General features: G+C 52.6%; 1 protein-coding gene across 1 annotated transcript in view; it reads left to right on the forward strand.

The window, feature by feature from the left end:
* ZDHHC5 (zinc finger DHHC-type palmitoyltransferase 5) overlaps window positions 1-25,918 on the forward strand; it is a 44,424-nt gene extending 18,506 nt beyond the window's left edge. The window contains exons 3-12 of the mRNA XM_067550611.1: window positions 16,397-16,518; window positions 17,109-17,266; window positions 17,906-18,078; window positions 18,266-18,368; window positions 18,472-18,563; window positions 19,055-19,184; window positions 19,602-19,725; window positions 21,389-21,495; window positions 22,184-23,064; window positions 24,124-25,918. Of these exons, the coding sequence (XP_067406712.1) occupies window positions 16,397-16,518; window positions 17,109-17,266; window positions 17,906-18,078; window positions 18,266-18,368; window positions 18,472-18,563; window positions 19,055-19,184; window positions 19,602-19,725; window positions 21,389-21,495; window positions 22,184-23,064; window positions 24,124-24,289 (2,056 nt within the window). The 3' untranslated portion in view covers window positions 24,290-25,918. The remainder of the gene's footprint in view (window positions 1-16,396; window positions 16,519-17,108; window positions 17,267-17,905; window positions 18,079-18,265; window positions 18,369-18,471; window positions 18,564-19,054; window positions 19,185-19,601; window positions 19,726-21,388; window positions 21,496-22,183; window positions 23,065-24,123) is intronic.
* Window positions 25,919-26,429: the final 511 nt, after the last annotated feature.

The following is a 26,429-nucleotide window of genomic DNA, read 5'->3' on the forward strand; positions in this document are numbered from 1 at the left end:
GCCTCGCAGGCTGGAACTGTTGAGTTGCCAAGCACTCTGTTGTTATCTACAGTGGAAAGACGAGCCTCAACAGCTCTCTGGAAATCAACTGCTTTCTCTCTAAACTTAGAGAGCAAACCTAGTGGGGTTCTTTGGGATTCAGATAGTCACTATGGCTGCTATGTGGAGACCTCCACCTCCCCTGGTTTGGTGCGTGCTAAAGGAGCCTAGAAGCATTCACTATCCTGGTTGTGTGTCTCTGGGCATGTTGTGGCTCAGTGTGGGAAATCCAGTCTGGCTAGGAGAATGAAAGGCAGGCAGCATTGCCCTTTCTAATTTCAGATAATGAGGCTTCCTTCCAGGATCAGTCTGGGCCTCTGCTGTGTGAGGAGCAAATGGTACTGGCCTAGAACTTTCTTCTCTCCAGTGCTTGGAATATCGATCCTGGCACTGCTGTCCTTGAGGAAATCTCTCATTGTGCTGGGAAACTGGGAATGTGAATCTTGGCACTAATGTCTGCCATGCGAATCTTTGTTTGGAAGGTGAAGGCTGGAACAATTAGCTGGTAGTATCTACGCATCAAAGTGTACTAGTGTCAGGCTTCACATTTCCTGGAATAGTGGATTCCATGCACCCAAAGCACTTCAAGGCTGGTAATGTGTATCCTGGTACTAGCACACTGGTGTGCAAGTTCCACCTCATAAAGGCTGGTCTTGTGAATGCTGACACTGGTGCCCTGGGGCATGGCTCCCACTGCACTCAGAGGCTGAGTGTGTAACTCCTTATGACATTAGTGAACTGTAGTGTAGCTTCCACTGCCCATGGGTGGCACGAAGGTGTGACTTGTGTCACTAGTATGCTGGTCACTGGTTCTGTGCTTGGGAGCTGGAAGATCTCGCTGTGGTTGGAGTCTGGGAACTCTAATCCTACAACTGATCCCCTGGGGTGTGGATCCTACAGATCTGGAAGAGAATTTTTTTCTCCTTGTGGAATCTGGGTATCTCTGACCTTTGGTTCAGTTCCTAAACTCCTGCTCTGAAATCCCAGGCTGGAATGACTTTGAATCCCTGGTCTGCCATTCTTGGTATAAAGTTCACTGTGTACCAAATGATCTTTGGCAGTGCCAGCTTGCCTGCCTGGTGGGCTATAACTAGACCTGATATGGGTGGCTGAAGACTTTCCCCAGGGCAGGTAGGGGAGATTGGAGAGCTTTCCTTTTTTCTGGGACCAGTCTTTCTCTGAACTACATGGAGAAGAACGTGTTAGAGAGACTCTGAACACTCAAAATTCCCTTGGAATGGAATAAAAATGTTCCCCACTAAAGTGCTTGTTCTTCTTTGAGGAGTGTCCCGGTAGTGCTCCACTTCAGGTGATGGTGCATCCCTGCGCCTTTTAATTGGAGAATTTCAGCAGCAGTGCTCATCTGGGTCGAGCATGCGCTGTCCCCATCTCGTGCCGTTGACAGCGCCTTATTGAGCATGTGTGACCTGAACCTCCTCAGTTCCTTCTCAGCCGTCCTAAGCCTGAGATGGAGCTCCCAGCAGTGTGAAAGCTGGTAACTTTATTTAGTGTGTAGACTAGTTTGTTAGAGTAATTATTAGTTTACTAGTTACATTTACTTACCCTTTTCTTCCCTGTTTATTTTTCTTTAAAAAAAAAAAAATAGAATTAATTTATTTTCCTACCCTTATAATAGTTCATGTTCGCTCTCAGGGCTGAACTGCCATAGTTTGAGCAATGTCTGGTTCACTGGACTTCAAGTGCTGCCTTCCCTGCTTGGATATGATCGATTATGGGATGATCACTCTCAGTGTATCAGATGTTTAGGTGAGACACATATTCCACAAAAGTGTTTTCATTGCAGCAACTTAAAGATTCGCGCCAGGAAGGACAGAGACCTGCGTCTCAAACTTATTCTTATGGAAAAGTCTCTGCGCCCGGCATCCGATCCTGGCCAGCAGACCCCCTTCGGAAAGCATTCTCCAGAGATTTCACTATCTTTACAGAGGAAGGTTCATTCCTCCAAAAAAGCAACAAGGAAAAGAGCAGTAACTTCTCTTTCAAAAGAGCCACCGAAAAAGGAACAGTCTCTGGCTCATTCTTTATCCTCGGTACCAACTGTACTGTGGCTGAGTACATGTGAGGCACCAGGATCCTCTAGCACGGCTGGCACTGACAACTGCTGACCCCAGAAGGGCAGGCTTGGAGTTGAGAGGCAAACAAAAGCCCATCTCCTCCATTGTGGCACTGATGGAACTGCTTAAAGACACAGCACTGAGACCATCCCCGCAGGCTGTGGCACCACCACCTGTTCTGATAACACAGAGCACCCAGATGTCGACACCGACATCTGCAGCTGCAATGGCGTCATTGACACTGACCACTTCAGGGCCAAAACCATCAGCACCGCGCCATTTCCTGCAGCACAAGGGCTTACTTGTCTCATCGATGCTGGAATCTCCACTCTTTGGCATTGATGTATCCTGGTACGCACGGTACCAGGCCAACCTGCTTTTCTGCTGGCCCCTCTGTTTTCCAGCGAGAAGAAAGATAATGAAGAGGAGGATATTTTCTCATCGCTCCACTCTTCTCCTCTCTGACTGCAACCATAGGACCATCTGTATGGTCGAGACCTCATCACGGACCTAAAACCCAGACCCGGTATGGTCACCTATGGATGCCTCCACTTATGCTGTTCCCCACACAGTGGCCTTATTGAGATCCCTGGGCTGCATACAGGAGGCAATATCCCAAGCCCCTGAGTCCCTACAGGAAAAGGATTAGATCTCCCCCACCATCCTCTGTGGCTGCACCATCAGAGCCCCCTGAAGAAAGCTTTGAAGAGCAGGAGGAGGTCCTGAAACACGACACAACACCACCAGCCAATATTTCCTTCTCTTCCCAAGACGAGGCCAGAATGCCTCCACAACCCACAGCTGCAAACGACTTCAACATTTTCAGGAGCTCTTCAAAACAGTTGCAGACTGTCTAGAGATCCCTGTAGAGGAGGTCCCAGAGTCCCAACATAAGTTGCTGGACATTCTGGAAACCTCATTGGCTTCAAAAATAGTGATTCCAATAAATGGATGTACTCATGGAACCAGCCAAATATATATGGCAGACACTGGCAACAATACCGCCCACCTGCAAGAGAGCTGATGAGTATTATGTCCCCTCAAAAAGGACGGACTTTTTATTTTCCCCCCCTGCACTGAATCTTTAGTTGTCGTTGCAGTCAACCAGCATGGTAGACAACATCAATGTAGATCCACCTCGTATGACAAGGAGTGGAAACAACTAGACCTTTTTGGCCACAAAGGCTACTCATGGGCAACTATGCAATTTCGAATTGCCAACTATTATACAGCATTGATGGCTAAATACAACCATGTACACTACTCCAAACTTACAGAATTTATTAATGATATCCCAGAAGAGGAAACGGGACCAGTTCAAATCCATCCTAGCTGTGGGTCAGCTTCTGGCCAGAACTTCTCTACATGCTCCACGGCCACCTCTGTTGTTATGCGCCAAGTGTCATGGTTTCATCTCTCTGGCTTCTCTGGAGTACAGTCCACAGTGGAGGACATCCCTTTTGATGGCAAGAAACTGATTGCTTTGAAGACAAAGCTCTCCACACCCTGAAGGTTTCTTAAGCCACTCTCTGCACCTTGGGGATATACACACCTGCAACCAAAAGAAAACAGGGTAGATATTCTCCCCCCCAGCACATAAGATCCACCCCATATGCTCAAAAACAGAGACACTATGAGACAGAGACCTCCAAGGCACCAGTCGCCTCCACCTCAGTCATCAGTATCTCAACCATTCTCTGTGAAACAACAATTTTGAAGGTTTGGTCAAAAGCCTGAGTGACCTCCCCCATCCATCAGTGCTGACACCACCCACCATCCCCCATTTTGGACATCATTTGACCCCTTTCTATTCAGCATGAACTTCCATCACCACAGACAAATGGGTCCTAGAAATTAATCCACACAGTCTACTCAATCCCATTTACCTCCATCCCCCCTAACCACCTCCCTCCCTGTCCCTCTTCAGGGATCCTTCTCATGAACATTTCTACAGCAAGAAGTGAACCACCTTCTATATATGGGTGCTGTGGAACAGGTGCCATCACAACACAGAAGGAGGGGTTTTTACTTCCACTGCTGCTTAATCGAGAGAAAGAACAGAGGATGGAGGCCTAGGCTAGATCACAGAGAGCTCGAAAAATTCGTAAGGCTCCAGCGGTTCAGGATGGTCAAACTAGTAACGATAATACCAGGAACAAGGGGACTGGACAAGGGGATTGGTTCTCAGCCCTTGACCTCCAAGATGCCTATTTCCACATAACTGTTCACCCCACCCACAGGAGTTTTCTCAGATTTACTATGAGAACAGACCATTACCAATATCTTTGCCTTTTGCGCTCTCAACAGCGCGGCGAGTGTACTCCAAAATTCTCACAGTGGTGGCAGCACAAATTCACAGAAAGGGGATAATAATATTCCTCTATCTGGATGATTGTCTGCTAAAAGCCCCCACTCGGACAGATGCCCTCGACGTTACTCACAGGACGCTCACCCTCTTCCTGTGGCTGGGTTTGCAGCTAAATGTACAAAAATCAACTCTATACCCCCTACAGAAGTTGGATTTCATTGGGGCCCATCTCGACTCTCTCTGGAGGCCAAAGCATTATTACCAATTAACAGGTTCCTTCCTTATTATAACCAACCTCATCTCTTCGGCATGGAACAATCCACACATATCGGCACAAACGTGCCTCCAACTATTCGGCCATATGACAGCAACCACATTTGTGGTACAGCATGCAGTGCCTTCAGGGCTGGCTAAGAACCATCCACATACCACACAAACACAGCCTCAACAGCCGCCTTGCAATGCTGATCAAAGTCAAAGACGCTATACGCTGGTGGATGCAACCCAACAACATGTGCCTGGGAATCCTTTTCACAGACTCCATCAGTGATACTCAACCGATGCCTCCTTGATAGTCTGAGGAGCCTATCTACAGCACCACACAATTCAGGGGAGGTGTTCTCCCTCCAAGACACTGTTATATGTAAATCTCTAGGATCTGCATGCTGTTCGCAGTGCGTGCTTGCACTTCCTGCCACTATCAGGAACGAGACTATATGGGTAACGATGGACAATATTACCTGCATGTTTTGTATAAACTGACAGGGAGGGGCATGATTGCATTCCCTTTGCACTGAAGCTGTGAAACTATGGAACTGGTATATCTGGCACAGTGTCAGCATCTCAGCCTCGTACCTCCCAGGTTGTCAAAATACTACAGCAGATATACTAAGCCAACAATTTTCTCAGAATCACGAGTGGGAACTAAACAGAGTCCTACAGAGCATATTCAAACACTGTGGTCACCCATCCATCGACTTCTTTGTGACATCCCAGAACTACAAATACCCACAATTCTGTCTGAGAGAAGGTTTGGGGCCCAATCCCTTTGTGGATTCCTTCCTTCTCAAATGGGATGCACCTCTGTTATACGCCTTCTGCCCGGTCCTCCTGTTATTGAGGGTCATACACAAAATACCTTCCAACAAGGCCAAAGTCGAATTGCTAGCTCCAACGTGGCCCAGACCGACTTGGTACTTGTACCTAATGCAGATGGTGGTATGCGTACCACACACTCTTCCATTTCTGCTAGACCTTCTATCACAGGACGCCAGACAGGTCTGCCACCCAAACTTGGAGAAGCTTCACCTGAGAGCATGGCTACTACATGATTCCATCACGACAAACCAGCTTTTTCGGAACAGGTTAAACACATACAGAATTACTAAACATTAGAAGGACAACCACCTGCAATACTTACCTTCACAAATGAAAGAGGTTCAACATATGGTATCAAAACAAACAAATTAGGGCCATTTCTGTACCCCTATCCTTGGGATTGGACTATATCTTGGGACTAAATACATCCATTAGTTTGATCAGAGTACATCTCATGGCTTTCACCATTTTTCACCATAAGATCGATGGGACATCAATATTTGCCCATCCACTTACTAGATGTTTCCTTAAGGGTAACAGGAATGTTTAATCCTGAAGTATGTGTACCTGTTCCATCTTGGGATTTGAATTTAGTGCTACGCTGCCTCCCCAGTCCCTGATTTGAACCTTTAAGCAACATGCTCTCTGACGCATCTATCAATGAAGCTGGCATTCTTAGTTGCTCTCACATCAGCCTGTCAAGTGGGCAAGTTAGGGGCCCTGATGGCACACCCCCCTTACACCATTTTTCAAGGATAAGGTCACCCTAAGATGTCACCCAACATTTCTACCTAAAGTATCTTCCTCTTTCCACATAAAATCAACCAATCCATCTTCCCTCATTCTTTTCCAAACCTCATGGTAGTGCACAGGACTCGGTACTACATACACTAGACATCAGGTGCGCACTAGAGTTCTATCTTGACAGAACTAAGCCTTTCAGAAAATCTCCGAGGCTTTTAATTTCCACTATGGAATGTCCGCTATCTCCACACCAAGTCTATCTAAATGGATCTTTGGATGCATCCACCTCCGCATCAACCTCCGGTATCAACAAAAGAACTTACAATCCTCATTGAGGATCCAAATTTACTCTACCTGATCCTTTTCAACTTCAGTAACCTTTCTAAACAATGTACATATCATGGACATATGTGGAGCAGCTGCTTGGACCTTCACACACACATTTACAAAACAACTACGCAATCAACCAGAGTTCAAGATCGGACTCATTGCTAGGTCTTATTGTGTTATCACTTATACAGGCAACTCCGAAGCCCCTTCCATCTAATGTGGGGCACTGCTCAACAGTCATCTGAAGTGGAGCTCCCACAAGGACACTCCTCGAAGAAGAGAAGGCTGCTCACTCTGTGCAGTAACCAAGGTTCTTCAAGATGGGTGTTCCTGTGGGTGCTCTGCTACCCACCCTCCTCCCCTCTACTTCGGAGTTGAATATCCGGACTCTACAATAGAAAAGGAACTGAGGAGGGTCGGGTCACGTGCTCGATAAGGCGCCGACAACAGTGCGAGACTAGGACAGTGTATGTGCAACTCAGATGAGCACTGTTGCTGAAATTCTCCAATCAAAGGCACAGGGATGCACCATCACCTGAAGTGGAGCACCCACAGGGACCCATCTCGAAGAACTTGAGTGCCTCCTCCTGAAATGTTCAGGAGAGGGAGTCCACTTCCCTCCCTGCTTGGATTGGAATCTGCCCTCTGTACTGGAATGCCCAACAGGGAGAGTCTGCCATTCATTCCCCTCTGGCTCAGGAACAGTACATCTCCCTGCTGGAAGACTAAGGTTACTTGCTTCATTGGCATTGCAAGAAGGAGAGGAGATGGCATGAAAGGTGCAGCTTTCCTGCTGGATGGTGAAGTTCCTCTGTCCCAGACACACTCCTGCAGCTCTGCATGGCCTCTCCTACCTTGCAAAGGTCCAGATTTCTATGTTCATATTATGGGTTTTTGGGTTCAGTCACTACTTGGGCATTTCTCATGCAAAGTGAGGTGACTGGGGGACCCAGTGACAAAGGCTGAATGGGTCACCCTGGCTGTTCTTCTTACTCCTCCTCCTCAAAAAACTTGAATGGGGCTTTACTTTCACTTTCTTGAGGGGAAGAGTTTCTTGTTCTTGGAGATGGAAGAGCCATTCCAAAATTATAAGTGTTTACCCCCCCCCCCCCCATATCTGCCTTTTCTCTCTACTTCTCTCTCCCTTTCCTCCTCCTAGTTCACAACCCCATCCTCCTCTTCAGTTCCCTCCCCCAAATTGTTCCCCTCCCAAAGTGTCTCTCTTCCACTTCCTTTCCCTGTTCAGCAAAGGGAAGAGCTAGAGAGTTGGGCATAATTCCTACAATAGCTAATAGTCACTAAGAGCTGTAAAATCAAAGTTTCAAGGTTAGTCATTGGGGGAAAAGGGGACTCAGCCATGGACTTTCACCCAGTGAGAGAATCTCGCTCTGCAGGACCAGCCACTACTCAGCAACTTTGATGATAGGAGGGAGGAAAGGAATCTGCCCTGAATGTGGGGGTTGCCTTGTAAGGAGGGGACCAAACTTACTCCTCACAAAGGCAAAATAGCCACCTTGTGAGTGGAGAGGGGCTAATGCAGCCTATCTCCCACCTGGACTCACCTTTAGGGAACTGCTAGGGGAGCTGAGATCTCAACCCCCTCCCTAGACTGCCAGGAGCCGAGTGGGGTCAGAGCTCTGGCCCTCCAGAGTGGGAGAAAGTGCTAGTGATTCCCATAGTCACTGACCCTGAAGCCCTGACTTCACAGCTGAGCAAGTATATTGCTGCTATTGGAGGCTTGCCCAACTCCCTATCTCTCCAGCTGCACTGTGCTATGCACCATGAAGGGTTTTACAGCTCTATGGTGCTGCAGGCAGTCCTGAAACTAACCGACTGATGGCAACACAGTAGAGTGATTCCTTCAGTGCTTATAGCTTGGCTGTTTGCAATCTGTCTTCAGCTCCCTTGGGTTGGCTTTTCCTCTGTGAGGGTGAAGCCTGAAGGAGTGAAGTTCAACTGGTTTTGCAATGTCTTTGGGTACAGATAGTCATATGGGGTCCTGCATTCCGGCCAGCCTCTGCCCCATGTGCTGTCCCTGTTCTCTCTCCTGGCTGATGGATGGAATCACCTCGCCAGTGGCCCCAGATCAAGGGGTACTTTCTTCTCTCTCTGGCAGTGAGGAGCAGAGGGAGACACTGCCCTTTTGGCGGCCCTGTGAGTGCTGGGGATATTTACCATTTGCAAAAATACCAGTAGAGTGAAAAGCATCATTCCCCCAATCCCTTGAATGGTTTTTCTAACCATGCCGCACTCCCTCCTAAACCAATGCCATGCAGTTCAGCCTAAAAGGAGCATTTTGAGTGGCAGGAAATGGGCAACTCTAACAGAAGTTAAGTTTGACTGTTCACAGTTGTGGGTCCTGTGATACAGCATGTGCACCTTCCATTATGAAGACATTTGGAATTGCAGTCTAATGGCAGCATGGCTCAGAGTTCATGTCCTGAGCTCCCCTAGACAGCAGGGGCTGGACACCAGAAGAAAGAGGTGGAATGAGCACCTCGAATCACTGAGCAATTCCCAGGCCATCTTTTGGGGGGATAGGATACAAACCGTACACAGACATTGCTAAACCCAAAGTACTGGTATGCTGTAGATTCACAAGTGTCCTGGCTCTCTCTGCTAGCCCTGCTAGCACAGCTCTTGCCCTGCAGCAATGCTTGGCAGATGTTACCAGCAAGGGATGTTGGAGTCACCTCCTCTATAATCCTAGGAAACTGTAGCCGTGGTTAGAACTGGGGGGGTGAGGTGAGGGTGTCTCTCATTTGAAGTCAGGGTATGTCTTCACTGCACAGTTAACATGGGTGCTTGGTACCTGGGTCTGGGCACCCAGGTTAGCTTAGCCTGAGAGTTTCCCCACAGCAAAGCTCTATCCACATTATTGTGTCCCCACTGTTTTGGCACATGTCATTGTGTGTCTGGGAATGTATCCCGTGGCTCTTTGTGCAGAGAGGCGCTAGGATTTTTTCTTAATAAATTGTCAGAAGGAGAACTTGTCTGTGCTTTGGGAGGAATTATCGGAAGACTGGAGGATTATCAGCACTCAAGTCAGTTAGCCAGTGTCTTCATTGCAAAGTAGGCTGGGTTCCAGCCCAAGTCAAAGTGACATCTGGGTTCTAACCCTCCCCACTCCTCCCCCAGCTAGGTAAGTTAGTCTAGGCTGAAAGCACCTCCCAATTCAGATGTTTTTCTGTGTGAATTGTAGGTGGTTTTGGTCTAAAGTCTGGGTTAACTGCAGAGAAGACATATACCCTTACTGATGTGACGCATTCTGAGATAATGAGCCAGGTTCAGCATCTTGGTGTTGCTTTCGGCCCCACCTTCCCCTAAAGAAAGCCCCTTGTGTTAGGAATGATATCAGAGGGGCTTCCACCTTTATAAACTGCACCCTTATTTATCCCATGATGATCCCTCAGCAGCAGCATGTGTAATGTGGGGACCATGAGGCTCAGCTGCTAAGTGTAACCTTGGGTAGCAGTGTTTCTTCCCTGCTTGATCAGAGGGTGACTGCATGCTTGGTGCCTGGCCTGATATCACACGGGTATTTATGTTCTCTACAGTAGCTGCCTACAAAGTGGCAGCAGTGGTCTTTAAAGCCTCAAAGTGGAAGGAGTTCCTCCTTTCTCAGTGAGCCTTGGGCTGCTCGGTTTCTCTGCACCACCCCTTATCTGGGATCTCCTGCCTTCTAGGGATTCCTGCATTAGGCAATCCGGTCTCTGCTGAGGTGGATTGTAGAGTCAGTCCCTCCCTGTTTGCATAGCAGGTCCAGTGAGTGTACCTGGTGCTGTACAATCCATACAGGAAAACACAGTTTGTGCCCAAAGGAGCTGTCAGGCTAACCTGAACCGATGAGATGGTTCCAGGTATTGGGGTGGGGGGGATGACTAGATGCCCAGGGTGCTAATGGGATGAAGGTCCTATCTCTGACCCACTTTTGAGTGTGGATTGACACCAAGAGGTTTCAAAGATACTTGGCTTAAGGAGGAACTTGGCCAAACAAAGGAGGTGGTGGATTGGATGCCCAGGAAACAGCTCCAGGCATAAAGGGCAGTTTGGGAACAGTGAGGCAAGAAGGCAGCTTGGGCAGGGGCTGAGCAGTGCAGAGTTTTTAAGGGGAAGGCTGTGAGCGGGGAGGATTTGGTGGTTGATATGGTCTGCACTGTGGCAGAAGGGAGGATTTTTAGCCACCCCATAAAAGGATGTCCTTGAAAAGCTTGCTGGTTGTATTCCTTGTCTGCCTGCTCCTGGCTGGGCTTCTCCCATGCAAGATGCCTCCTGGCTGGCTTCTGGAGTGCCACTTCATGTGCCATTCTGAATCACTGTGTAGGGAGTCCCCTGCCAGAAACCGAAACGATTGAAAACCACTCCCCTCTACCCCACACTTTCATTCCCTTTCTGGTACTGGTATAAAATGACTAAAACCTGGGCAGTCAGTGATGGTGTACAGCTGCTTGGGCACTCGCAGCACAGTCATATGCAAACTAAGCCTGTTGCTGCTAGTCTGGCATGCTAGTCCAGCTGCTAGCCTGCTTCGGGTGGGGTTGTGACATGCCAGGCTGCCTCAGTTTCACTTCACGCAACCTGGGCAGTGGCTTGCAGATGTTCAGGTGGGAAGGGACCTAGGTAATGGCTCACTGCAAAAGGGGCATGTTGGAGCAGAAATTGCCATCTGTAGCAATCTGCCATCCAAGGATTTTGTGAATATTAGTGGATTTAGCTTCCCCCTACTGCCTCCTGTGTGTGAGGGACTGATGGGGAAACCCAAAAGGGAAGTGATTTGCCCAAGATCACCCAGCAAGTCTGTGGCAGTGTGTGGGACTACACCCAGGAGCAGGGCTCAAGTCATGCCAGAATGCTCCAGTACACCATTTCAACCCGTTTTTTAGGAGCTGGAATGGCATTCCAGTACATCTGTTAGTCCTGGTCCAGACGGTTCCTTTCGCTCCCTGGCTGCAGAGCCAGCGGGTCCTGTGAGCCAGTGGGTGCTGGGCCCCGATGTGGGGTGCTTGGTGGTAGGTCAGCAGGGCGGGAGCCAGGGATGCTGCAGCCAGGACCACGCAGGGGTGCACGAGGGACTGGAGCCACTAGGAGCTCAGCAATGTTGGGAGCTGGGTAGCAGGGCTGCCCAGATAGTAGATACCCTTATGAGGAGTAGTAGCTGAGTACAGGTTATGGGCAGAATGGGACATGCTCTTTGGGGAGTCACCCCAGGATTCCTCAGTTCCTCCTCTGCCCCATCTTACTTTCGGCTCCCACTCTCCTGCATTCGGTCCCAGCACTTCTTTTGTTTACAACTCTAGCACTGCCCAGAGTCCTGACCCTCAGTCCTGTATGTTCAACACCTAGTCCCTCCCCATGCATTCCTGTTGTGCCGGCCAAAGGAACTGTCTGGTTCTCCCTCTCAGTGGTGTCCTGGGTGGGACGCTGGGTCTCCCAGACTCCAGCTACTGCAGCTCTGGAACCTCTCATGTTTTCACAGGCAAAGGGCTGGGAGACTTCCGTCTGTTTGATCAGTGAGTGAGTCACCACTTCCCCCATCTAGCCCAAACAGGGCAAGTGTGAAAGTGAGAGCCTGGCCAGTGGCTGAGTATTTTGGGAGGGACGCTGACCTGGATGCAGGCTCCCTTCCGCTGGCCCCTGGAGAGAGTGAGGAGATTAATTGGGTTAATACCAAGCGGGAGGTGAGCAAGCCTGCCCCAACACCACCCACCTTCAGCTGGGTGGGGCCACACGTGCCTCCTGCTCACTCTCTGTCTGCCTCTCCTTTCTCCCCACGCCCTTATTTCCCTCTGCCTCTCTCATCTCTCTTTCATCTCTCTCCCACTGCTGGGAAGGTGCATGCCAGGGCAGGGGTGTGCCGTGGCTCCTCCCTTGGCTTCCATGACCAGCACATATTGTTTACCTCTCCCTTGCCTCTCGGCACATGCCTCCCCTTCCTACCAATCCCGTCCAGTCCACACTCCACCTGCTGGCAGCCCTCTGCCTTGCCAGGTACTCCCAGAACAAGCACCACTAGCAGGGTGGGTGTGCAGAGACAGCACAGGCAGTGTCAGTGCCCACTGCCTCCAGCAGTGTCTAACTCCAACCCTGGGGTGGCGAAAGATCTTCAGTTTGTGGCCTGTCCAGTCATAGCCCCTCAGCTGAGACTATTAATAGGGAGGAGTAATTAAGTGCTGGTGTCTTTGGGATGGAAATATCTGTCCATTGAGAACTGGACCAAGAGTTTCCCCCCGTTCCCTTTGCACAAGCCATACAAATGGCTGTGATAGCTCTGCCTGTATCACTGCTTCAACAGCATGATGGGGAAATAAAAGTGGGATAGGAGTAACTCCCTATGAATCTGAGGTGGGAATGAAGCTGCTGCCCTAGAGGTGACAAGCTTCACAACTCAATATCCCCTTCACTCCCCTGTTGCTCTGGAGCTGAATCGGAACTGCTACTCTACAACCCCATTTATGCCACTTTTATGCCAGAGAGTCCCCCAAAGCTTGGACTGGATTGGAACTGATGCCCTAGAGCAGAACTGTGTCCAGTTCTCCAGTTCCCTGAGTCCTCTCCTCTTTAACCCAGCCCTGCCTGCCAGCCCTTTTCCCCTGGCATCCCTGAGTGACTGCTTGCTTCTTGCTATGCCTTGTATGTAGGTGTTGGCATTTGAACACACTCTTCCCCCTGTGCCATCTCAGACTCTGGTTTTGATTAGCAGGCCAGGAGCCAGGGTTCATACAGCATGTGTGGCAGCTGCTGCCCCTCCCCTGCCTTCCATTGGAGATTATGCTTGCGCTGCTGCTGACCTGCATGTGAGAGGATGATTTAAACTGGGCTTTTCTGTCCTAGCTGTCCCTTTAAAGGGAATGTTGAATGATAGTGGTTGGAAGTGGAACAATGAGCAGTGGGACCATCCCTGCCTAGTTTAGTGTGTGCCCCGTAACTGCTGCCCCAGACTCCAAGGCTGCCATGGATTACCCCAGTCACACCATATGTCATCCTGTTCAGCTGGTCATGCATTCTCCTCTCTGTCTCTGTGCTTCTGCTGCCTAAATCCCTCTGTTTATTGCAGACTGCTCTGCTTGGGGGGGCGGTGGAGAGGGACAGATGCTGCCCTAGATCCGTGGGATTAAGCTCCCAGGAGCAAAGTAGATTAGAGTATTACACCGGCGCCTTCAAGGGGGAAACCCACTGTCTCCTGAGCCCAAGCTCTTCCAGGGGAGGGGCTCAAGGGACGGTGATTCCCTTAGCAACGTGTGCCATTTCTAGCACTACTCCCCGCAGCCCTCAGAACCCTGCTGGGATTCTGGAGGAGCTGTTAGCCAGCCAGCCAAACACCCAAGAATGAGTGGGGATGCTCTGTTTAGAATGAGGGGCACCTGAGACCTGTCTCCCCTGTGGCCCACCTTGCCATGTGGGTCTTTTAGAGCTGGAGAGTGGGTGGCAGCATACTTCTAAGAGATGTCACACCAGTAACATCACTTTCATTGCAGTATACAGTCCTCCCCTGTAGTAACTCCTGCTCTTCCAGTCCTGTGCCTTCCACTTTGCCAGTGCACCTCAGTCTGGCCCTGCAGACCCCTACTGTTTCAGTCTTGCCCCACCCTCACCAGCTCTGCCAGTCCATCTGCATCCCAGCCTACAGCTGCACCTTGAGCTTTGTAGGAGCCTTTTGCTGTATGGGGTCTGGTATCGCGGTGGAGATCCCATAAATAGGGTTGTAACTCTCTTAGCACTCTAAGCCCTATTCTGACCTCCACCCAAACAGGCTTAGCAATAGCAAACGACTTAGTCATTGTGGCTGTCAGACCCACCACCCATGACTGAACTAGATTTGATTATTTGTATTACAGTAGCGCACAAAGGCCCTAGCGATGGACCGGAGCACAATTGTTTTAGGTGCTGTATAACCGCAGAACCAAAAGGTGGGGCCTGCCCAGATTTCCACTCTGACTCCATCCTTCTTTCTACAACTAGTGACCTTTTTCCCCAAAGTACCCCATTCTCCTGGACAGCCTACATGCTCATGACTTCCCTTTGCCACTCAGAGGGCACTGGAGAGCAAACAGTGAACTATTTTCACCTCACATCCCAGCCCTGTGGACACCGGGCAGAGTTTGGGGGAGCCTTAACTGACTAGCCCAGCATGTGGACATAGGGCTTGTCTTTTTCACTGGGCCATTCTGATCAGGTTCTTTCTACTCAATAGCTGTTCTCCCCGCTGTAACCTGTTCTCCCCACGCATGTTGGTGGGGATATATTTTTTTTTCTTGCAAGCTCTGTGTGTGGAGCTGCTGGTCAGACAGGCTTGTCCTGTTTCTCTCCCTCGCGTCTAGTTTGCCTTGATGAGTTGGGTCAATCCTGCTTTTGGTTTGTCCAAGGCTCCATCTGTCTTAGGTACTTCTCTGGGTCCCATTCCTGTAGTGTCTGAGCACCTCACACTGCATGTACCCTCACACCTCATGTGAGGCAGGGCAGTGCTACTGTTCCCATTGTATAGACTGGGAACTGAGGCACAGAGAAGCCATATGACTTTCACAAGGTTACACAGGGAGTCCGACAGAGCAGTGAATTGAATCCAGGTCTCCTATGTCTTAGCCTGGAGCCCTAACCAGTAGGACATCCTTTCTTGAGCACAGAGTGGGGCATGGTTAGGCCATGTTTAATGCTGGGGGATGACCACATTGTTCTCCAACATGGCTGAATTTGGAGGGGACATTTGTAACGAGGTGGAAGGGTAGGACTGTTCTTCACTCTTCCCTTCCAGTGGATTTTCCAAGCTGGTCAGAGGGGCCCAACAACAGAATGTTTCCCGTATGTGCCCACTGCTAATCACTTCCCTTCCTGGACTCTGTGAGTTCCCCATGCCCAACAGCTGCTGCTTAGAGTGTGGAGAGTATGTGCTGCATTTCAAAGCCAGCTACTCTTAGGAGGGTTGGGAGTGGTTATGGGCATGAGTTTCTGTACCAGCCAGTTCAAGCAAGAGTTGGTGCTCAGTGGAGCAAGGTTAGGCTCTAGCCAGGGACTTATATCCCCGGAGACAGGCCAGTCCCATTGGGCATTGTTTCTGCTGGAGGACCCAGGTGCCCCCTCTCTTCCAGAAGAGGGGCCCAATTAATTCTGTGCACTCTAGTCTCCTAGTGCTGTTTGTCTATGGGGCATACCCCCGCCCTGCTGAGAAGGCTGCAGGCGAGTTTCCATGTGCACCCTTGTTGGCTGGCTCTTCTGGAGAGAATGGAGGGGAGTGGCCTGTTGCAGGAGGGGAAGAGTTAATGGCTGTGTGTTGGGAATTCCTTGGATCCTGTGCAGGGTGGTTCATAAGCTCCCCTGGGGAGTGTGAATCCCCTGCTCCAATGTTCGCTCAGTGGGAAATATGACCCACCTGTCGAGGGGGTGGAATGTGGACTTCCACTTTGGGACACTGCAAAGCACAGGGACGGCTTGTCCAGTGTCCAGCACGTCCACCCCTCCCTCTCCTCTCTGCCTGGTTGCTGCCCTATTGGGCTCCGCAGAAAGGAGCAGCAGCCAGAGGTAGGAGGGGGGAAGGTTAATAAATGCTATTCTGTTACTGCCTCCTAACACAGTGGATGGCAGGGTGCTCTGTCCTCACCCCTTCCCAGTTCTCAGCTCCAAACAGTACTGCCTGGAGTCCCTTCTTGTTTAGATAAATCTCAAGGGTGTGCAGAATGCAGTTATTAAACTAATTTGGGGAGGTGCTAGTGGGAAGGGTTGGGGGAGCTGAGGGTGTCCTATCTGGAGTCCAATCAGGTTGTGAGTGGAGATGGCTTTGGATTGTCTCATCTCTTGTGTCTGTGTGCAGGTGCCCGGGGCTCTGCCTGTCCATCTCCCCGATCATCCCCATCTACAATGCTGTCGTCTTCCTCTTCGTGCTGGCCAACTTCAGCATGGCCACCTTCATGGACCCGGGTATATTCCCACGAGGTGAGAGCTATTCCCACCTCGCTGCAGCCCAGGACATGCCTTGTCAGGAGCCAACTCCTTCGATGCTCTGCTGATGATGATGAGATGGGCTGGTGCCCCAGACCTCCAGCTTCAGGGCATAAGCTGATGGCCACAGGGCTGAGGAAAGAACCTCTTTGCCTGGTCATATGGTATTGTGCTGGGAGCTGCTTTGTGGGGGTTTTGCTTTTTCTGTCATGTCTGATATTGGCCACTGTAGGAGCCAGCATTCTAGGTCAGATGAACCAGAAATAAATCCTGCTTTCCTGGATCAGGTCCCTGAGCCTTCCTTGGGCAGCAGACATCTGAGAGGCCAGAACCTAGGAGAACCTCCTGATAGATGATTCAATATTTGGGGCCATATAGACAGCCTTCATGCCTGCTCAGAATGCAGACTTGGGGACTTTCCTGGTGGGGGGTGACTGAGGTGCCCAATGCGACAGCATCGGGACGGCAAAGACTGGGATTCTCTGAAGCTCTCCCAACTTGTGGGGGCATATGGCAGCTGGGTTTGGTCTGTGGCTTCCCAGGGGTCTGACCTGTTGCTCTGCTGGGCATTTCCCCTCCTTCAGCCGAGGAAGATGAGGATAAGGAGGATGACTTCAGAGCCCCACTCTACAAGACAGTGGAGATCAAGGGCATCCAGGTGCGCATGAAATGGTGTGCGACGTGCCGCTTCTACCGGCCCCCACGCTGCTCCCACTGCAGCGTCTGTGACAACTGTGTGGAGGTGAGGATCTGCTGGCAGGGCAGGCTGCATGCTGGACTGCAGTGATCTGAACTACTGTGCCTGCAGCACCTGTGCTCTGCTCAGTTTCGCATGCCAGAGGGGTGGGGGCCCTGTGCTGTGCTTGGCTGCAGGACATGGATAGTGGGTGGATCTGTCTCACACTCTGTTTGCCCTATGGCTTATGGGGTGAGGACCCTAGAAGGCATATTGTGCTGTGCTTCCCTGTGGTAGGTGGGTGGGAGTCTTCTGCTTTGATCTCCATGGGGTGAGAAGTTTAGACAGTGAGGGTCCTACATCTACGTGTAGTCAGAGTGGTCCTGCTGTATGCGCTCCCTGCAGGGTGGGGAGGCGTGAGAAGAGATGGGGTGGCATGGCAGGCGGTTCTGTGTTCCACTCTTGGGGTGGAGTGGGATGGCAGGGCGGTCCTGTACTGCGCTCTCCCTGCGGGGTGAGGAGCTGTGGGATGGCAGAGCAATTTTTTGTTCTGCTCCCCTTACAGGATGATGAGCTGTGGAGTGGGGTGGTGGGAGGGGTGCTTTGCTGTGCTTGCCCCATGATGCAGGTTGGCTAGTGCCTATAACCCTGTCCTGTTGAACAAGAAGCCTCTGACTGTTTTCTCCCTTCCCTTGTCACTGGCAGGAGTTTGACCATCACTGCCCCTGGGTGAACAACTGCATCGGGCGGCGCAACTACCGCTACTTCTTCCTCTTCCTGCTCTCGCTCACCGTGCACATCATGGGCGTCTTCGGCTTTGGCCTGCTCTATGTCCTATACCAGGTGGAAGAGCTCTCCGGGGTCTGTATGGCTGTCACGTATCCTTTCCCATCCCCATAATCTTGCCTAAAATGGCAGCCCAGCCCAGGAGAGGGAGTGTCTCCTGCGGCACTGGGGATGCCAGGAGATAAGCATTCCCAGTCGGGGCAGGGGTAACAGTGGGGCTGGGAGAGGGGAGTGTATATGAGAGCAGCACTGTTGTTGTTCCCTTGACTGTGCTGGCAGCATGGCTGTGATGTGCGTGGCTGGTTTGTTCTTCATTCCTGTAGCTGGCCTTACGGGGTTCCATGTGGTGCTGGTAGCCAGGGGGCGCACTACGAATGAACAGGTATGTACTCTGCAGGTCACAGGTATTTCGGGACTGAGGGGGTGGCCCTCTCCTTCCTGCATTTCTGCACTGGCTCCCCTGAGTGGTTCTCTGTGTCCCACAGGTTACGGGTAAATTCCGAGGTGGCGTGAACCCCTTCACCAATGGCTGCTATAAGAATGTCAGCCGTGTTCTCTGCAGCTCTCCAGCCCCCAGGTAAGTGCCCTGCCTGCTATAGGGAGATCTGAGCCAGCCCCAGAGTCCCAGGCCTGCTTAGCTGTTCAGGGAGGTGGATGTCCTTGTGTGAGTGGCTGCTTCGCTAGGGCAAATCTCTGATCCTCTGCTTCAAATCCAAACCTGCCCCTGGGAATTTTCAGCACAGCCACCAGCATCCTGCTCATTGAGGCGAGCTGCATTCAGGGGAGCCATCCTAGCTTTGTGGGAGGCTTAGATGTCCCCTGTAGATCACTTGGTGATTGGGAAACTTCGTGGCCTAAAGCAAGGTCACTCTGGCTTAGTGTCATGGAGCGCATAGCTCTCCCATGGGGTTCCCTCTGGTGGGTGCAGTTCTCTCTTCAGCCAAGGCATGCAGCTCCTTCGTGTAGAGTACCAACCAGGCAGGAGCAGTCTGTGTGCAGAAGGCACTGTCCCAGCTCAGCCACTTTTGAGTTGCGTCCAATGCTGACATCTCCTTTGTGCTTCACTAGATACCTTGGACGACCAAAGGCAGAGCAAATCGTGTTGAAGCCTCCCTTCCTGCGGCCTGAGGTGTCAGATGAACAGGTCACTGTCAAGATAATGGACAATGGTATCCAGGCTGAACTGAAGAGAACAAAGGTGAGGAGGGCGGAGGGTGCCGCCCTGGGCAGGGAGAGCCTGGGGGGTGCAGTGTGCAGCCGTGAGTAGGAACTGAGTGAGCCTTTCATATGCTCCCTTTTTTCCCCTCCATGTGGTTTCACTGTGCGTCCAGCCTCCTGCATGACTGGAACAGTGTTCCTTCTGCTGCATGAGACTCTCACCCTCCATCTCCCTCTCCTCCCGGATAGTTCTGAGGCATCTCTCCCCTTTTCACCCAGCATCCGAGCCACATGGTCTGCAAGCACGTGGACGCTGCTCCTGGAATGCCTTGTCAGCACCAAGAGGCAGCTGGGCTCCTTTAATGTCACCTCACTGCTGTACCTAGCGGGAGCAGCGTGGAGGACCTTGCGTCCTGCCCTCCCATTCTGATTGCTCCTCTGCCCTTTGTCTCTGCAGTCCAAAGGAAGCCTGGAGGTGACGGAGAGCCAGTCTGCCGATGCTGAGCCGCCACCCCCACCCAAGCCAGACCTCAGCCGCTACACGGGTCTGAGGACACACTTAACCCTGGCCACCAATGAGGGTAAGGAAGGCATGCCAGGCAGATGAGGCTGATGAGCAGCTGTGTTCCCCCGCCACAGGGAGGGTAGCCCATGGGTGCAGACCAGGATCGAGGTGTGTCAGCAGAGCCCCGGGCTGGGATATCAGCGAGGGCTGCAGGGCAGAGACAAGGTGCATTGGCAGAGCTGTACATAGGAGTAGCTGAGCAGTTTTAGGAATGTCTCTTGGCCCATTTGCAGGGCCTTGCAATGGGCTTAGTTTGTGTTGCACACAGCCTGGTGAAGGGCAGAGCAGAGCTGGTGACTGCGTTGCATAGGTTGCACTGATCCCACCTCCGTCTCTTGCTCTTGCCTGGTTGGGAAGGTTCCTACGGTAGCTTTCTGGACCAGCGGGTTGGAATGGTTTGTGCTGCTACCCTCGTGTGTGGGAAGCAGGGATCCAAAGAAGGCCTGAATCTTGTCTGTAGCCTGATGTCACGATGATGGTGCCTGTCCTGATGTGTGGGTGGGAACACAAATGCTAGCTCCTGGCCTGCCAGCTCTGTGTCCCACTACAAGGAACCCAAGGCAATGTGGGTGGAGAAGAGGTATGGTCTGGTGACCTTCCCGAGCGACCAGAGCCCTGGGCTCTGACTCAGTGATGTTGGGTGGATCACTTCCCCTCTCTGTGCCTCAGTTTCCCCAAGTGTTTGCCTGCCTCTGAGAGATGATGTTGAGTTCTCTCTGTGGGGAGAGGAAGCATGAGCTACTGGTTAGAACACGAGTGACCATTGCAGAGGAAGATGCTGTCCTTGTCCCAAGATGTTTCCCAGCTGACTGGATTCAGCTGTTCATTCTCCCCACTGGGGTGGAGTCTGTACTGGGATGTAGCGAGGCTCCAGCCAGTTCACATAGGCAGAACTACAGGGCATGGTGGAAGAGGTGGCATTGGACAGAATGGGGTTGGGGTTCCAGGGTTGGTGTGGGAGGAGTTGGAGTGGTGAGAGAAGAGGCTTCGGGGAAGTCGGATGAGATCTGGGCAGGGGCAGAGCCTGGAAGGTGACAACAAGGTGCTTGGCCTTGAGGCAAGAGGTGAAGGCAAGCTACTGAGGCTTCACCCAGTGACATCTGTGAAGCCAGTTGGACAGAGCTCCTGAAATGCCTAGCAGGCCCCCCTATCCCTCGCTCGCCGGGAAGAGGAGAGTTGCGGGCTTCTGCCTGCCTGCTCTCAGAACAGACAAGGCTCTTGGGCTGGAGCAGTGTTGAGATGATCCCCAGAGCCCGTCACCTGGGCACCAGAGCAGGACTGTTCTCCCCTCCCTCTCCTCCTCCCCCGCCCACCACAGCGCATCTCCAGCTTGGTTAGACATGCCCCTAGCAGTAGGGCCTGTTTCGTATTGCACAGCCCAGTCTGAGGCTTCTCCACCAGTCACACGACCCCTTGCTCAGCAAAGTGGGGCCAAGAACCCATGCCCCAGGGCTGGAAGCTGTCTCCCTGCTTGCCTGACCTCGCTGTTGGGAAAGGTCCCTCCTGCTCCATTTCATCTCGTTCCTGGTGCTGCCCCTTGGCCCATCTGACCCAGCTCCTCCCCCTCCTTGGTGTCCCAACCCCCTCCCCAGGCTCAGAGCTGGTTCATGCTCTGCGTGGTGTGTCCCAGCTGCGAGGCCGCAGGTGCTGTGTGTGAGTGTCTCTCTCCCGCCCCACAGACAGCAGCTTGCTAGGAAGGGACAGCCCGCCGACTCCGACCATGTACAAGTATCGCCCTGGCTACAGCGGCACGTCAGCTGCCATGCCCCACTCCACCAGTGCCAAGGTAATGCTGCCCACGGACGGCCCTGGGGGCTGGCCCAGACTGCAGAGTGGGGGTGGGGAGGGTCCCTCTTAGGAGCTGCCCATGGGGACAGTGGAAGGGGGATTTGCGAGGACTGAGTGTCTCACAATGCGTTGGCTGGGTCCTGCCCCAGGCTACCCACCCGGTCATTGCTATTGGGCTGTAGTGCTATAATGGGACAGGTTCACCGCTCCCACAGGACTTGGGCTTGTCCTTGGTGGGTGGTGCTGGGAGCGGGGCCAGGGCCCTTCAAAAGGGGATGTTACCCCCAGGTCCTGAAGCTGACCTCGCAAGGGCAGTGCAGGATGGGATGCTGAGCTCCCACTGCCTTATCTCTTGGCCCCTGCCCTGTCTTGCCTCCAGTGAGGCCCTATGCCAACCCTGCAAGACAAAGCTGTGGGGAGTGTGTGGGCTGTGGTGTGAGGGGGCTCCGGACCCTTTTAGGGGGGATGTTGTTCTGAACTCCTCTGCCCAGTCTCTGGGGATGCCTGGTGAGGAGTCTGCAGGGTAGACCCCTGGAAAATGGGTAGAGCCTGTGCTGTCTCTGGGCTGCCCTGTGCCAGCCCCCAGCACAGTATCGGGGGCAGGGCAGGTTGGAGTGGGTTCCTAGTTCTGTGGGCATTAGGTGAGGGTGGCTCTGACAGTACCGTGCATCTCCTGTGCCCTGCAGCTGAGCCGAGGGGACAGCCTGAAAGAGCCCACGTCCATCGCTGAGAGCAGCCGGAACCACAGCTACCGCTCAGAGCCGAGCCTGGAGCCCGAGAGCTTCCGCTCTCCCACTTTCGGCAAGAACTTCCACTTTGATCCACTGTCGAGTGGCTCGCGCTCCTCTAGTCTCAAGTCGGCTCAGGGCACAGGCTTCGAGATGGGCCAGCTGCAGTCGATCCGCTCTGAGGGCACCACCTCCACCTCCTACAAGAGCCTGGTGAACCAGACGCGCAACGGCAGCTTGTCGTATGACAGCCTGCTCACCCCCTCTGACAGCCCTGACTTCGAGTCGGTGCAGGCCGGGCCAGAGCCCGAGCCCCCAGTGGGCTACACGTCACCCTTCCTCTCGGCCCGCATCAGCCAGCAGCGCGAGGCCGACCTGCACAGCCGCTTTCCTGGCACCGGCTCACCCAAACATCCGCCCTCCTGTGAGCCCTCGTCCATGCGCTATGACAATCTCTCCCGCCACATCGTGGCCTCCATGCAGGAGCGAGAAAAGCTGCTGCAGCAGTCGCCTACCCCATCATCCCTGGCCAGGGAAGAGGACACGGGGCTGGTGGACTCGGGCATCCAGTCGACACCAGGCTCCAGCAACGCCCCGCGCACCAGCTCCTCCTCGGACGATTCGAAGCGCTCACCGTTGGGCAGGAACCCGCTGACCCGCCCGGCGCTGCCCCGCTTCGGCAAGCCAGAGCCGTCTCATGTGCTCCGGGTGCGCTCGCCCGACCCGCCTGCTGCCCCCCAGCTGGGCAAAGCCGTGTCTTACAGCAGCCAAAAACAGTCGCCCCAGGCCAGCATCCCGGAGACAGAAGAGGTGGCCTTGCAGCCATTGCTGGCGCCAAAGTAAGTACCAACTCTGCCCGCCGCGCGCATTAAGTGCTCCTTGACTCGGCGGGGGACAAGCCGCCTGAGCGAGCACCCCGCCACCACGCCGATGGAGGAGCTCGGAAGGAGCCGACTGCGCACAAGAGGGAGAGGCTGGGGGTGATCCACGAGGAGTCCTGCCTGCCCTCGTCTGGCCCTTCCCCCCTCCTCCCTCCAGCACTTGAACCAGAGAGTGTGGTGTGAGAGCAACCCTCCCCTTCTGCTTCCTCCCTCCCCGCAGAGCCGTGCCCCTCTCCGCCCCCTCCCCCAGGGAGAGCCGTGTCCCGCCCTGCCTCTCCCTCTCCCTGGAGTGCCCTGTGTCTGTGAATTACCCGCCCAGACAATGCAGTGTAGGCGTGTGAGACCTCTCCACCCTTCTGAGGAGTGTATGGTGTCCTCCCCTCCCTCCTGTGCCCAGAGAGAAAGAGGGTGTGTGTGTCTCTGACACTCTCAGGGGAGTGCATGGTGTGTGCGTGTGTGCCTGACCTTTCCCTGGGGAGTGCGTGGGGTGTGTATCTGACCCTTTCCTGGGGAGTGTATCTGGGGGGGGGGGAAAGGGAGATGTGAGATCCCTCTCTGGGGAGTGTGTGTGTCTCTCTGACCCCTCTGGGAAATGCATGGGGTGTGCGGGTGTCTCCCATTCTTTGATTGAGAGCACTGTAGGTGCTAGCCCTCTTTCCTGGGGGAGTGCAGGGCTTCCTCCCAGTGTGTGAGAGACTTCTTTCACTTTAGGCAGTGGGGAATCTCCCAGAAGGGATGGGCTGGGCTGTGCAAGGAGCTCCATCTCCTGCCCTGGTTTGGTGTGCTCATGGCACCTTGCCCCTTCCCAAGAACATACCCACGCTTCCCTTCCCATCCTCTCCCCTGGGGCATCAGGGCGCACCTTGAATCCTCCTTCCTTTCCCCGCCTGAGTGTGTGGTTCCCTTCTCCATCCCCTTGCCATTGAGCGTGCTGTGCTGTGTGGGTGAAAGCTCCATCGGTCCCAGCCCTGTGGTGTGTGGTCACTTCCTGACGCCCTTGTGTCCTTCCTTCCCCAGAGACGAGGTGCAGATGAGAACCGCCTACAGCAAGTCCAATGGGCAGCCCAAGAGCCTGGGCCCGGCCACCCCCTCCCCTGGCCAGCCGCCTCTCAGCAGCCCCACAAGAGGAGGAGTCAAGAAGGTCTCTGGAGTGGGCGGGACCACCTATGAGATCTCTGTATGAGGGGCGGAGCTCTCTCCCCACTGTTGCCTCCTCCCTGGCTGATACCAAAATGCCCAGGCCCTGGCAGGCAGGGGCAGGGGGCGTGCTCAGGAGCAGGGCGCCCCTGCTCTCTCACATGCATGGACACTTTTTAGAATCCTCCACCTGCAGAGGGGAAAATAACTGAGAGGACAGTGACCTTTTAAAATATAACCCCTGGGATTTGGGGTGAGGCCCTGGGCACCCCCTAAATCATCACAGCTGCAACGCAGCCTGGGTCCCCCTCCTCCTCCCAACCAGCTGAGAGACTGCAAATGTAGCACACACTGCCGAAAGAAAGGGGGGGGATGACTCTCCCAGCAGCACCCCCAGCTGGTAGGGGGAGGTGCAGCCTGCAGTTGCGCCACCACCGATGGGCCAGACACTCGTGGACCTCGTGCAATCACTCGTCTCGCGCGGTAGGAATGGATTGTTTTTAAAACAAGGATAATTTTTTTTATGATTGTTACGGATTCTATTTTTTTCCCTCTTCTGAGTTACCAGGTGTGTGTATATATAAATATATATAAAGATAAATATAAAAGAAATTATATATCTCCCCAGAGAAAGGGAAGAATCACCCCACAAGAGCCCAGGCCCCGCATTCCTCCTTAGGACACCCGCCCCAGGAAGGTCAATGTGGGGGTGTGTGTGTGTGCGTGTGTGTGTGTGTATAAAGAGTATATACATCCAAAGGGGTGGGGGACGGGGCGCTTTTTACCACAGGTGCCTGGTTAATTGGAAAGGAGCCACCTGTGGAATTGCCAATGTGGGGAGGGGTGGGGTGGATGGGAGAGTATTTTATATTTAAGGACAGACACCAGGTCCTTGCTCATGTGAGCCCAGGCTTGACCGTTGCTCAGTGCTTCTCGGACCTGTCCTTCCTCTAGCAGCCATGCTAGGGTCCTGGGCACAGCCTGCCCTTCGTGTCTCACCTCCATCTTTCTGGTTCCTGGGCAGATTTCCTATTCTGAGGAAGCAAAGCAAGGGGGGAGAGCTGGAAGGCAGCCCTTCCACCCCCATTTGTGCAGTGGTTAGGCATGACCTCCCCTTTAGCTGAGTGGGGTAGGCAAATCCATTCTCCCTTGTAGGTGTGGGTTTCATTGAGGAGTCAGTTTCTCATTTATATAGCCTCCAGTATTCAGATGGGATGGGATGTGTCACGAAACTGACTCCCAGCGAAGTGGGGAGAAGGGACTGGTGGGTTTCTTCTATTTCCCCGATGTTACCCCTTTCACACCAAAAGATGACCTTGCACAGCGCTAGAGACATATCATTGAGGCTCAGAAGAGCAGTGTGGGGGGATCTGAGGGCTGTGTTTCCCTGGATAGAGATTTGACCTGTATCTAATTCCTCCCCTACAGACAATTTTAGCCATTCTTCTCGCTGTTGTTTTTACATTTATTTTTGATGGTTCCGTTACGGTTTCTCACTGTCACACGGTTGTTTTTATTTCCAAACTGGGGAAGAGAAAAAAGAGGGAACAAAACCAAACCCCAAAAGCAATATTTTCATGTCATATGCCAAAAAAAAAGACATCCACACCAAAACCCCATGACAGTCTAAAGCAAACCAAGCAGAAATCCAACATAATCTCCAGGCACTACTTGACTTTTTCTCTATGGCAATATCTCTCTTGCGGCCTCCACAGAGCCGCACTCTTATTTTTTATTATGATTAGCCATTTTAAAATGAGGAATAAAAAAAAGTCTAATAAGCCACCTGTCCAGGCTTATGTGGTTTTTGTTTCATTTTCCTGAGGGGAGGGGTTGTCTCCTTTGGTATCTTCCTTTCCTATCATTCCATCCAAAAGAAAGATCTGCAGCAAAATCACCCAAGTCTTGAAGAGCCAGAAGATCAAAGATTTAAGATAAGGATGACATGTCGAGATCTCCAGAAGATACATGTGTGGGGCCTCTGCGTTCTGAGTGGTGCTAACGAAGGGGAAGGCCTGCTTGCTAATGAGGCAGCAATGGTCAGTTTCTTGTTACCTGGTAGTATGTGAGGAGTGGAAAGACAAATTGACTTTGGAAACTACCAGTGAAGGGCTGAGTGAGCCTAAGGTAAAGGGCAACTTTTGATGAGTCTTTGAGAGCTTGCAAGTAGGGTGTCCGCATAACCT

Source organism: Emydura macquarii, unplaced genomic scaffold, assembly GCF_026122565.2.
Source record: "Emydura macquarii macquarii isolate MOO-44397 ecotype Brisbane River unplaced genomic scaffold, CSIRO-AGI_Emac_v2 contig_1305, whole genome shotgun sequence".
In the NCBI taxonomy this organism is placed as follows: domain Eukaryota; kingdom Metazoa; phylum Chordata; order Testudines; family Chelidae; genus Emydura; species Emydura macquarii.